Source organism: Bos indicus x Bos taurus, chromosome 12 (genome assembly GCF_003369695.1).
Source record: "Bos indicus x Bos taurus breed Angus x Brahman F1 hybrid chromosome 12, Bos_hybrid_MaternalHap_v2.0, whole genome shotgun sequence".
In the NCBI taxonomy this organism is placed as follows: Eukaryota; Metazoa; Chordata; class Mammalia; order Artiodactyla; family Bovidae; genus Bos; species Bos indicus x Bos taurus.
The window spans coordinates 77,686,029-77,700,040 of NC_040087.1; the positions used below are offsets into that span (position 1 = coordinate 77,686,029).

A 14,012-nucleotide genomic window follows, 5' to 3' on the forward strand; every position below is an offset into this window, starting at 1 on the left:
AGCTTCCCACGAGCCAACTGTTTTACACATGGTAGTGTATGAACAGCAACACTACTCTCTCAACTCGTCCCACCCTCTCCTTCCCTACCTTGTGTCCACAAGTCTATTCTGTACATCTGTGTCACTATTCCTGTCCTGCAAATGGGTTCATCAGTAGCATTTTTCTAGATTCCGTATGTATGTGTTAATATGTGATATTTGTTTTTCCCTTTCTAATTTACTTCACTCCGTATGACAGACTCTAGGTTCATCCAACCTCATTATAACTGAGTGAGTTTTTCTTTCTTTTTATGGCTGATTTTTGTTTGCAGAATCCCTAAACTTTGTGAAGCAAGGTGCCACCCACTATCTGGCCAATAGATTTACCAGCTAGGAAGATGGAGATTTCTTTTCTCCTTTATATTGCCTCATTTGGGATTGACCACATTGATTAATTACATAAGCTCCACATTTCCAAACCCATTCATTCTCTGTTGTTGTTTAACCTTAAAACTATTGCTTAGTTTCTGAGTTATACTGGTAAGTGAGTGTGATAATGGCTACCTACTTTAGAAAATTTTTGTTAGAAATAAGTGAGTTGGGTAATGTTAGTCATTATAGAAACTAATCTTAAGGGTGAAATAATGAGATCATCTTACTTCGAGGTCTAATAGACTTCCTCTGTCATATTCTCCGCAAGACCTTGGGAAAGCTCTACAGAAAAGTGAGCTCTGCTGCTGCCATATCGCAATTTCAATTTTAGACAGACAACAGAAAATGATATAAGTGCGCCATTTGTTCAAATGCCTTGCGTGCATGCTCAGTCACTAAGTTGTGTCCAACTCTTTGAGACCCCCATGGACTATAGCCCGCCAGACTCCTCTGTCCATGGAACTTCCCAGACAAGAATACTGGAGCGGCTTGCCATTTTCTCCTCTGTGTGATCTTCCCGACCCAGGGATCGAACCCTCAACTCTTGAGTCTCCTGCATTGGGAAGCAGATTCTTTACCTTCAGCCCAAAGGTCTGTGATTGATTACTTCAATCCTTGTATACTAAGAAAACATGAAAGGAAGGATTGACATTTATCCTCGTTTTTAAAAAGTCACCAGCATCTCTTCCTTGACTAGCTGAAGTAGTGTCAGTGTGGCTTGAATTATAAGACATCCTTCTGCTCACTTTGAAGCAGTAGGTGAAGGTGCCTGTTCCCTTTAAATTTGTCTGATGGAAGATGACTTTATTCTCACACACGAAATATTTGTACTTAGATGAAATGGTACAGAATATTATAGTTCTCGAGTGTTTAATTCCTCCTTGTGGAAATTTCAAGGGAACTTCAGATGCATTTGGCAGGAGCTTTTCCTGGTGCAATCAGGTTGCTATGGTAAACCTATTATTTTAGGCGAAGGACGACTGTGTTAGTGAAGTGCTAATCTCTTTTCTGTTTTATGTGAGCCCCTAATTACTCTCCCACTGTTGAGCCTGTATGCAAGTGTGGTTTTGCCGTTTTAAAAAGTAGAAGAAAATAAGGTTGTAGAGAGTGTAACTGCTGCTCCCAAGCTGGCAGGTGCCTTTGATGATGTTGCTCTTCTTAAACCATCTCATTCTGGATCAGAAAATATAGTTAATTTTTTTTTTGGAGAAATAGAAAGAAATGGATTTTATGTGAGTTATTGAAATTACAGCTTCTCAACATGTTTTTAAATTAAATATGTAAATACTAATATCTATCACAGATATTATACAGTTACAGATCCCACCTACAGTTCAGTTCAGTTGCTTAGTCGTGTCTGACTCTCCTCGACCCCATGGACTCCAGCAGGCAGGCTTCCCTGTCCTTCACCGTCTTCCAGCGTTTGCTCAAACTCATTTCCGTTGAGTGAGTGATGCCACCCGACTATCTCATCCTTTGTCATCCCCTTCTCCTTCCACCTTCAATCTTTCCCAGCAACAGGGTCTTTTCTAAGGAGTCTGCTCTTCGCATCAAGTGGCCAGAGTACTGGAGAGTCAGCTGCAGCATCAGTCCTTCCAATATTCAGAGTTGATTTCCTTTAGGATTGACAGCTTTGATCTTCTTGCTGTCCAAGGGACTCTCAACAGTTTTCTCCAGCACCACAATTTGAAGCATCAATTCTTCAGCTTTCAGCCTTCTTTATGGTCCAACTCCAATGTCTGTACATGACTCCTGGAAAAACCATAGCTTTGACTATGCAGACTTTATTCAGCAAAGTGATGTCTCTGCTTTTTAATATGCTGTCTAGACTGGTTATAGCTTTTCTTCCAAGAAGCAGGTATCTTCTAATTTCGTGGTTGTAGTCACCATCTACAGTGATTTTGGAGCCCAAGAAAATAAAGTCTGTCAGTGCATGAATCCACCCACAGCCTGAAACAAAGAGATCACTACTTAGAGTAGGGCTCAGGCATGTATTTAGTAAAAAGCTTGCATTTAGTGATCTACTAATGGTGTGGACTAAGTACTGTGGGATTAGATAGAACACTGCATTCTGACAGGTGACTAAACTAATCAGGGAGGACAAGGGAGGGTTTATGGAGAGATTAAATTTAAATAGGCTAGTGAACACTAGGTTGAATTTTATAGAGAAAGTTGTAGAATATACGGCCAGTGAAGTGTAGAAATTTAAAGCCCTATGGGGAGTTCCCTGATGGTTCCACGGTTAGGACTCCGAGCTCTCACTGCCAAGGGCTGAGGTTCAATCCCTGGGTGGGGAACTAAAATCCCACATGTTGTGAGGAGCAACCAAAAAAAGTTTTTAAAACCTCACATGCTATAATATTCTGTTTTGTTTATATACCATAATTTTATTAATGAGTCTGGATCTGATAGATATTTGTGTTCAATCTTTTGAACTATGACTAAGTAATAGATATTGAGTAAATTAATTAATTCTTCCTCAAGTGAAAAATAAAATAAACACATATGCCAGTAGTGTGTTCATGGTTGTCAAAGAAACCAGTAATACGTAGTCAGGAAACTTATTATATGCCTCAAAATGTTAATTAAATGGTCACCATAAACACATGTACCCTCAAACTTAAGAACTGATGTTGCCCTGGTAACCGGGAGTGGCTTATGTCTCAGGAATGGTGTGACTGGTGTTTCCCACGTCTGTCTGCTGTGGACTCGTCAACTACGCTCACTGCTGCTGTATGTAGTTTGCCTCTGTCCACAGCCTGGATCATAGTTGTCATTCACGCATCTACCCATGAGAGGGCCAGTGTGTTCATGCAGAGCAGGCAATATTATGCACAGCTCAGAAAATCTGGGTTCTAACACCAACACGGCTACATGGCTAATGTCTACTTTGCTAACCTTCGGCAAGTCATTTAACCTCAGTGTACTTGAGTTTCCTCGTCTCTTAAATAAATTGTAGAGACTCATGGATCCTTATGACATTTTACAAAAAAATAAATGCATGCTGGTATGTATTTTTCCAGGGACAGATCCGGGGTCTACCAGTTAGAGTTCTTGATTGCTAATAAAGGTCACCAACTTCATTCACTGAGATGAAAAAATATTTTATTCCAAGGGCTTAGGCTCAGAGTGGACAGCTCGCTCACACAACAAGCCAGGGAAGCAAGGCACTGCCACGAACCAGCTGTCACTTTGGAGCGTCAGCCTCCACGCCCCTGGAGGCTCATGGCTGTGCTGTCACACTTGCCACTCTGCCACAGTCCCCGTGCCTTGCTCTCACCCTCAAGAATCCAAGCCCTGGCCAAGGGTGTCTGGTGTGTCCCTGCTCGGTCCACCAGTCCCCTGGAAGAGGGGTATCATTGCGGGAGGGGGAGGGCTCTGTCTCCTGCTGAACTCAGCTCTGCCTCCAAGTAGAAAGACGGGTTGAAGGGAGGCCAGAAGAGCACTATCTATTGCTGTATCTTTCATCAGATTCTCAAAGGGACCATGACCCTGACACTTCTGCCAGAAAAGATTATGAATCACTGTGTTAGACTATCTTTAATTACAGCGCTGAAGTGATACGACTCTAAATACTAATTTTTCTTTTTCCTATCGTATCCCAGCTCAGAATTTCTTTAGCATGACACAAATGCAGTAACAGAATGACTAACAGCATTGCAGGGTCAGCCCTGAAGTATCTTATGATCATTTCAGTGGGTGTGTAATTATGATGGTTGGGATAATGACAGGGAGCTAACAGATGTCTTGGAGTAGTCACTCGGCTGAATTTCTGGCAAACCAGTCCCAATTCCTCAGAAAAAAAGAACTGTGCTTTCTCATACAGCCTCCTGGAGCTCCGTGATGATATATTAAGACACAATATGGCCGAATGTTTAGAGGCAAACTTTAAGCATGATGGGAATAGATATAAATTTGGAATCTATCCCTTGAGAGCTGGTTCAGCAGAGAAAGTTACTTGGCCTCAATATGTCTCCATCTCCTGTTTAGTAAAATGATAGTCATAATGTTAGTGCATGTGTGGTATCATGAACACAAAAGGATGGAGTTGAAGAAATTATAGTGTTTGAGGCATAGTTATAGCTCAGGAAATAATGATGAAAGTCATAAGGAAAATAATTAAGAAATTCCCAAACTGTGAACCAAACTCAATTCCAAAACAAGTTTCTACTTTTAAACTTTAAGTCAAGGTTAATAAGGATATTTAGGACATGAACTCTCACCCACGTCCCATGTTAAGATGAATTCTGTGAACTCAAAAACTCACACCAAATCAGCACTAAAATATCATGTTGAAATGTATCCATGAGAATTTTTTTTTGCTTATGTGGCAGACAGAATTAAAATATTTTTAATGACCATATTAGTTCAAATTGTGTCAGAATAAATAAAGTTGATTCAGTTATGTTAAATGGTCTCCTCATAGTGGAATATGAAACATCCAGGGAGTTTCATCACTGAATGAGTCTTCAAAAAGGAATGAAACAGAACATGGAAAGTAGAAAACAGGAGTCACCTACGAGCCAGGAGTTGTCGCTTCAGCTCCAGCTCAACCTCCTAGGCATTTATGCTTGACTTTCAGCTTGAGCTTAGGGATGTAGGAGAAGGTATTTGCTGAATTGTTAGCAGACAAAGACTAGATACCGATCCAGGAGGTCTGGTCTAATCAGGTGCTTGTTTTCCTGAAAAGTCTTCCTGATTCTGTGAGTCTCCTAATGAGCGTGTTTTCCCTGTGTGTTTTGCAGGTAAGTGTGAATGTGGCAAGTGCACTTGCTACCCGCCGGGAGACAGCAAGGTGTATGGCAAGACATGTGAATGTGACGATCGTCGCTGTGAAGACTTGGATGGCGTGGTCTGTGGAGGTGAGCAATTCTCACAGCTCTCTGCCTGCAACCTGCGTTATCTGCTTTTCTTATTCTGCTTCTCCTTTAAAAAAAAAATTCTGTTAAAAAGAAGATATACAAAAAGCCATATACAGTTAGCATATGGTAGTGGTGATGGTGGTTTAGTCGCTCAGTCGTGTCCGACTCGTGCGACCCCATGGACTGTAGCCCACCAGGCTCCTCTGTCCGTGGGATTCTCCAGGCAAGAACACTGAGTGGGTTGGCATTTCCTTCTCCACAATTAGCATATACATATATGCATATACATACACAATTAGACCTATACAATTAGTCATATACAACTGGGTTGGTAATGACCTCGTACTCTGAATTTATTCCGTGTGTATGTACGTGAAAGGACACAGCATCCTATCAGTAAAAGAAGACAGACACTAAACCAGATTCTCTGAAGACGGAAACGGTTTGCTTCAACCAAGCAGTTTCCAGCTTTTATTCCTCTACTGATAAAAATTGATCCGGGAAGAATCACCTGAGACTTGAAAAAAGAAAAAAAAAAAGAAAAAAAGTAAAATACACTCCAAGTTAATTACACAGTAACAAGAGATACACGCTCTGTTTTCATAGTGAATCTGAGACCCAGACACAAGCTTGTTACTGTTAGTTGCTCAGTCATGTCCAGCTCTTCGCAACCCCATGGACTCCTCTGTCCATGGGATTCTCCAGGCAAGAATACTGCAGTGGGTTGTCATTCCCTTCTCCAGGAGATCTTCTGACCCAGGGATCAAACTTGCGTCTCCTGCATTGCAGGCAGATTTCTTACCGTCTGAGCCACCAGGAATAAGCAACATAGAGGAAGAATGAGGCAGATAGGGGGTCATTACAAAGGTAATACTGCAAAAAGGAGAGTCACAGGGATAGAATGTTGCAGTGTCCACATGAGCTTCATCCAGGGGAGGGGATGAGGGTCAGCATGGTTCCATTTCAGTCTTGCAAAGATCCATATTGTAGAAGGTGCGTGCTGATTATGGCCCCTCCCAGGTTTCTAGGACAATTGAGGTGAACCGAACCTAGAATCACACAAACAGAATATAATTCTATCTCTTTAAGATAATTCAGTTCAGTTCAGTTCAGTCGCTCAGTCGTATCTGACTCTTTGTGACCCCATGAATTACAGCACGCCAGGCCTCCTTGTCCAACACCAACTCCCGGAGTTCACTCAGACTCACGTCCATCGAGTCAGTGATGTCATCCAGCCTCTCATCCTCTATTGTCCTCTTCTCCTCCTGCCCCCAATCCCTCCCAGCATCAGAGTCTTTTCCAATGAGTCCTCTTTCAGTATCCTGTCATTTTGCCTTTTCATACTGTTCATGGGGTTCTCAAGGCAAGAACCCTGAAGTGGTTTGCCATTCCCTTCTCCAGTGGACCACATTCTGTCAGACCTCTCCACCATGACCCGCCCATCTTGGGTGGCCCCACGGGCATGGCTTAGTTTCATTGAATTAGACAAGGCTGTGGTCCTAGTGTGATTAGATTGATAATTACCATAATGAATTGGGTATTGTTATTGGGGGGAAAGCCCCCACAGGCACATATAAGTGAGGAGAGCTGACCATCCATCTCTGTCATCTCTCTGACCACCACGTATGGCTGTCTAGCAACTCTCTCTCTAACCAACTATAAAACACTTGGAATTTCACCAAAAGTATTTTCCTCTTTCCTTTTTCTGTGAACCAAGGGAAAAGGCCCTTTTTAATAACTGTTGGGCCGGGTGTTTTCTCTCCCGGTTCCCATGACAGCCATCCTCAGAGATTGTTCCTCCTACCCTAGTCTCACAAACGGAAAAGTGAGTGAGGTTTGAGGCGTTAATGTCCCATCTCTGCAAAGTGCCAGACCCACGGTAGGAGCTGTGGAGTTTAGTTCACAGATCTCTCGCTAAACCACAGTTTTCCCGAGAGTGACATACAACTGTGTGTACTTTATGTCAATATTTAGTTTAGATTTTCCCTTTACTTCTAGTAGTCATCAGAAATATCTAAACAGACTATAGTCCCTTTTATTGTTGTCATTAAGTACCTGATATAGTACAGACCTGTTCATGTGCATACCCATAAAATAATGAATCCCCCTCCCCCCAGTGAATCTCTCTTTCTCTCCAGCTTTCGGGAGGAAATCAAGATAAAACGAATCTATATATCTTCTTGTTAGATGAGATCAAATGTTTACTAGGTAAATGAGAAAACATCTCACAGTGATAGCTTTTTAATTTTTGACTCTCCGTGTCTCCACTTGGTCCATCTACCCAGAGTTGTCTGTGCCCTGGGGGTGGGGTGGGGTGTACTGACTCCCATTAGCCAAACCCGTAAATGTACAAACTAAACATCAATGACTTGAGGCTATACAATCAGAAATGTAATTGCCCTAGAGACTAGAATTTTTGTAAAAGAAACGATGAGAAGTCAGAATCTGAGATTAAGATTTGAATGCAAGTCATCTATTGGAAGGGGATTCCCAGGTGGCTGAGTGGTAAAGAATCTGCCTGCCAATGCAGGAGGCACAGGAGATATGGGTTCCATCACTGGGTTGGGAAGATCCCCTGGAGGAAGAAATAGCAACCTGCTCCAGTATTCTTGCCAGGAAAATCCAAGGAACAGAAGAGCCTGGCAGGCTGCAGTCCATGGGGTCACAAAGAGTTAGACATGACTGAGCATGTGTGAGCATGAGAGATTATTGGAAAAGGAAATGAGTTACCGGTAGGAAAGTGGGAAGACGTGACAATGGAGAGGGCAGCCAATGAAGACCATGCTATCAACCCAATTACTGCTTCGGTCAATTGGAGCTTAATCCCAGTTCAGAGGAGGAAACTCTAGAGGTCCGAGTAAAGCACACAATTCTATCATCAGTCATGGGTTGAGGATTGCTTCTAGGAGGCGTTAATTCCCAGGCCACATCCAGCTTGTCCCATAGGTACCTGATCAGAGCAGGCTTCGGTGGCTGGAGTAAACCTCTGGGCAGAGAACCTCAGGGGGTGCTGAGTGAAAGTCATCTTAACAAGAAGGATGGTGCTGCTGGGACACCCCCGCAGAAGGGCCCCCAACTCTCCTGCCAGGTGGTCTGTCCTTTCTGAAGTGCAGATTCTCATTCTTTGACATGGTCTACATGTTGCTGATCATCCAATCCACCCTCTCTCTGGTTGTATGCAGGATGAAGCACAGTAGATTAGGCAGTAGCTGGAGATGTGTTGATCTATTAATAATCTTTATTCTCCTGGTAGAACCTTGGCTATGATTTTCAAGATCCTTCCTCTCATACTTAGAGATTACTTCCTAGGTGGTCGATCTTCCCCAATATAGATGATATCGGAACGTAATTACCCGAGGATGAATGTGTTTCAGGGTTGGGGAAAACGCTGCTGCTACCTCTGTGTGCCCTGCCGCGTGTGTACTCGTTCAGTCATGTCCCACTCTTTTGCGACCCCATGGCCTGTAGCCCGCCAGGCTCCTCTGTCCATGGGAGTTTTCAGGCAAAAATACTGGAATGGGTTGCCATTTCCTCCTCCAGGGGATCTTCCCATCCCAGGGATCAAACCCGAGTCCCTGACATCTCCTACATTGGCAGGCGGATTCTATACCACTGGGTGTGTCTGCTAGCACCTGACACACACTAATCAGATAAGCATAGCATCTTTGACCTGTATAACTGGATGGATTCTATCAGTGCTTTTTCTTAAATGATAGCAACCCGCTCTGCAAAATCACCTGTGCATTTAATTTCATGTTTTACTGACCAAAGGATCTCAGAACACTTTTCAAGTATGTAAAGGAAACACACCTTGGAAATTTCCCTTGAAAATATTTTATGTTGTTGTTCTTTTTTAAAAAAATATTTATTTATTTGGCTATATCAGGCCTTAGCTGTGGCGCACGGGCTTTCTAGTTATAGCACGTGGGCTCCAGAGCATGCAGGCTCCGTAGTTGTGACCTGGAGGCTTAGTTGCCTCACGACATGTGAGATATTAGTTCCCGAACCAGGGATCAAACCCATGTCGCCCACATTGGAAGGTGGATTCTTGACCACTGGACCGCCAGGGAAGTCCCCGTGTGGTTGTTCTTAAATTTCACTTTGATATTCGAATAACGTCCTTGAGAGAATTGGGGTTAGGATGATACCGTTAATTTAAAAGGTGTCTGTGGATAACGATGCTCAATTTCACTTACCTTCTCCTGCTTTCTCCGAGCTCTGCACCCCAGGTGACAGCATGAATCCTTACATTCTGGCACAGATTTTGCACTGGAGCCAGTGCACACATCTGTACACATTCCAGTGGGTAGTGGTTTTGCTTTCCTTTTCGTTCACTTGTGAATCTTCACTATGATGGTGGCTCAATCCTACTGCTTGGAGGAGGTGAGTTCCAGGAGAGGGGGAGATGTCCGCATCAGCGGTCAGCTCATGTGTATCCATAGTGACTTCTAGCTAGAAATGCTGCACATCATTTCCAGTCCACACTGATGCTCTGGAAGTGTTCCCCAACAAGATAAGTCTAGTCTTGGTATTCCTGGTGGCTATGGTCTATAAAGGGGCTTCCATAGTGGCTTAGATGGTAAAGGATCTGCCTGCAATGGAGACCCAGGTTCGATGCCTGGGTTGTGAAGATTCCCTAGAGAAGGGAATGGCAACCCACTCCAGTATGCTTGCCTGGAGAATTCCATAGAGGAGGCTGGTGGCTACAGTCCAGGGGATCGCAAAGAGTCAGACATGACTGAGCAGCTAACACACACATGGTTTATAAAGGTGCCATGCACAGGGAGTTGGCAAATACTGACTCTTGAGGGAAATATGGGGCTAGCTAGGATCCCACCTCTGCTCCTGGCATTTTCAAAAACCAATCAGTACATAACCTTTTTCATGTGTGTTTCTATGTGAAGACATACTGGGTCACATGTAGTTGATTCACTGACATGGAGCTCATGGCCAGCAGCCCTGTAACTCATGCCTGAACGAAGATGCTTTGGCTCACAGGTTTCTCCCTAAGGTAGGACCTCACAGCCTTTTTGCACTTAGGAACACTGGCTAGCACTTCAGCACTGTACTTGGAAGCCATCAAAAACATCAAGATCACCAATGGAAGGTGCAAAAATGCGAAGAGTCTAGCACCTCCTATACTGGGAAAAGCATACTGGTCTTCAGTGTAAGAACTGAGCCAAGAAGGCAGAACGTGACCTTCTTTGACCTTCGCTGGGAGTGTGAACCTTGCACACCTCCATTTTTCACCATTTGCCCTGTGTTCTCAAATGCCCTGGAAAGCTTTTTGAGTGTTGATTTTCAGGAATACAAATAAATTTTAGGGAGTAGGCAAGTTCTCAAATATGAATCTTCAAATAATGAGGATCAAGTGTAATTCATATTCTCACTGGAAACATCACTTCCCATGTGAGTTTTGCACTTGGCCTCAAATTATGATTTCTTTAAGACAGTTGTGGAAGGAATTGTTTGAGCCTTGACTGTTATAGGGGTTCCTTGGTAGCTCAGCGATGGCAATACCACCCTGAACACACCTGATCTCGTCTGATCTTGGAAGCTAAGCAGGGTTGGGCCTGATTAGGACTTGGATGGGAGCCTGCCTGGGAATATCAAGTGCTGTAGGCTTTGGGCTTCCCTGGTGGCTCAGATGGTAAAGAATCTGCCTGCAATGCAGGAGACCTGGGTTCTATCCCTGGGTTGGGAAGATCCCCTGGAGAAGGAAATGGCAACCCACTCCAGTATTCTTGCCTGGAGAATCCCATGGACAGAGAAGCCTGGCAGCCTATAGTCCATGGGACCGCAAAAAGTCAGACACAACTGAATGAGTAACACTGACTATTATAATCTTGAATTTAATTATTAATTTATTTATTTGGCTGTACCTGGCAGCATGTGGGATCTTAGTTCCCTGACCAGGGATCGAACCCATGTCCCCCTGCTTAGAAGCATGGAGTCTTAACCACTGGAACACCAGGGAAGTCCCTTGAATTTCATTTTTTTTCTCTGCTGTTCTCTGGAAAGAAATTACAAGGGACATGCTGCTAATTAACAAGTTTGAACATACAGTAATTTCCAGTATTAAAATATATGGCATACTAGACCCATTGATAAGGAGACCACAAGTTCCCTTCACAAACATTTATGTAAATGTAATTTGCTGTTTAGAAATATAAATGGCAAATTATAACATCAGTTAAGTCTACAGACATGAGGCTCTCTTGGTTCCAACCTTGGCCAGCCACTTATTCCCAATATAACCTGAGGCAATTTACGTATCCCATTTCTCTTACTTATAAAAGATGATTATATGTCTCTTGGAGGGTTATTGTGAGAGTGAATGAGTTAATGCATATAAAGCACTCAGGGTCGTATCCAGCACATGTGTCACAAGTAGATATAGATATTACTGCCATTAGTGTTGTGTGTGTGCCAAGTCACCTCCGTCGTGTCTGACTCTTTTCGACCCTATGGACTGAAGCCCACCAGGCTCCTCTGTCCATGACATTCTCTAGGCAAGAACACTAGAGTGGGTTGCCATGCCCTTCTCTGGGGATCTTCCCAGCCCAGGGACGAACCCACATCTCTTATGTCTCCTGCATTGGCAGCCTGATTCTTTACCACGAGCGCCACCTGGGAAGCCCATCATTAGTGTTATATACACATATAAAAGATGAAAGAGCCAGTTCAGGTGGAGTTTATGCTGTGGATTACTGTAAACTATGGGACATAGACCAGAACTCATGTTTGCTTATTAATTCTGTTTTATAACAGTTTATTCAGAATGATAACTGTCTGCTTTTTTCTTTGCATAAAGCCATCTTTATCCTCACACTTGACATTAAGCTACCAAATCAAAGTGGCCACATGCATCTCAGGAGTGTTTTTAGTGGCTCTTACTCAGCAGGGTACCTAGAGGGAAGCATCTCATGGGTTTGCAAGCGTGAAGTAACACAAATAAGATGACACTGGCCCTTAAGGTTCGAACCACCACATGCATCGCCAGTTTCTGTATTCCTGAAAATCCCCATTATCATAAGAAAAGATTATCTTATTTCATATTATCCCATCATGTATATAGCACATAATTAAGTCAGCAAATACTCATTGCATACTTGTTCATGTAATGAGCGTCACTGCCTCTCAGACACAAGCATGCCTGTAATTTCTCCTAGACACCTTTACCTCTGACCTGTCTGGTTGCATTCCTCTTGGTTCAGTCTTTTTTTTTTTTTTTTTTAAACATTTTTGTTTGAAACTGACTTTTAAGCAGAACACTTAGTTTACTTTTAAAAATGTATATTCATTCATTTGGCTGCAGCAGGACTTGGTTGTGAAGTGTGGGGTCTTTCCTGGAGGCACACAGGTCCCCTCGTTGTGGCGCCCGCTCTCCAGAGTGCTCAGGCTTTGGTAGTTGTAACCCGCAGGCTCGGTTATTCCATGGCACATGGGATCTTAGTTCCCCGACCCGGGATCGAACCTGTGTCCCCTGCGTAGCCTGGTGGATTCTTAACCACTGGACCACCAGGGAAGTCCCATCTTGATTTAATCTTTAACCCATGGAAACTTGCTCTGTCTCCCACTATTCTGCCTAACTGACTCTCTGGGATTATTCATAGTTCCCAGTTGCCCAAATCTGAGGTGCCATGCAGTTCTCATTCTGTGTGGCCACTTTTTAGCATAGGGTCGTGGTTACTCTGCTTTCGATTCCTCTTGACATGGTCTTCTCCCTGGGCCTCAGAAGCACCTTACCCCGTTTCTTCTCTCTCTTCTCTGGTAATCACTTTATCTTATCTCTCAGAGGCAGAAGGAAGCTGTTGGTTTTGTTCAGTTGCTAAGTAATGTCCAATTCTTTTGTGACCCCATGACGGTAGCCTTCCAGGCTCCTGTGTCCATGGGATTTCCCAGGCAAGAATACTGGAGTGAGTTGCCATTCCCTTCTCCAGGGGATCTTCCCAACCCAGGAATCGAACCCACATCTCCTGCTTGGCAGGCAGATTCTTTATCAGCCACTGGGGGAAGCTCTCAGAGCCTGCCAATAAATCTTAGCATTTCCCTATAAATTGCGTTTGGATGTCTTTTCTGCTGACTGTTTGCTGCCCTTGCATAACCTCAGCTTCTTCCTGTTTTCTCTTAAGGTCAGTGTCTCCCAAGATGATTTCTTAGCATCGTTCCCTCCTGGCTTCATACTCTTCAAATTCAAATTACTTATTTCCAATATGGAAATTCCTCCATATTCTGCATGGTTGAAACTGACGTAATCATTTATTTTTTCTTTAATTCAGGAAATATTGTTGAGCCCCCACTGTTAGCCAGCACTGGGGATTTCATGATGAATCTATTAGAGTTGATGGTCACACTTGAAGGATGGCATTGACAAAGAAAGGACAGTGAGGCGGATGGTCTGAAAGGAGAAGCACTAATTCAATGAAAAGATACATGATAGGGGATTTGGCATAGACTGGAGGCTACAGACACCTTCGCGAATGTCTTAATATCTGGTCAAAACTATACGATGCCTAATATGTGCTTGTGTGTGCGTGTTAGTTGCTCAGTCATGTCTGACTCTTTGCGACCCCATGGACTGTATGTAGCCTGCCAGCCTCCTCTGTCCACGGAATTCTCTAGGCAAGAATACTGGAGTGGGTAGCCATTCCCTTCCCAGGGATCTTCCCAACCCAGAGATTTAACTCGGGTCTCCTGTGTTGCAGGCAGATTCTTTACAGTCTGAGCCACCAGAGA

General features: G+C 43.5%; 1 protein-coding gene and 1 pseudogene across 1 annotated transcript in view; both read left to right on the plus strand.

The window, feature by feature from the left end:
• Positions 1–14,012, plus strand: part of ITGBL1 (integrin subunit beta like 1) — a 235,631-nt gene that overhangs the window by 199,657 nt on the left and 21,962 nt on the right. Inside the window, 1 exon segment of the mRNA XM_027557924.1 lies at positions 5,157–5,273. Within this exon segment, the coding sequence (XP_027413725.1) occupies positions 5,157–5,273 (117 nt within the window).
• LOC113902605 lies at positions 10,780–10,898 on the plus strand (annotated as a pseudogene).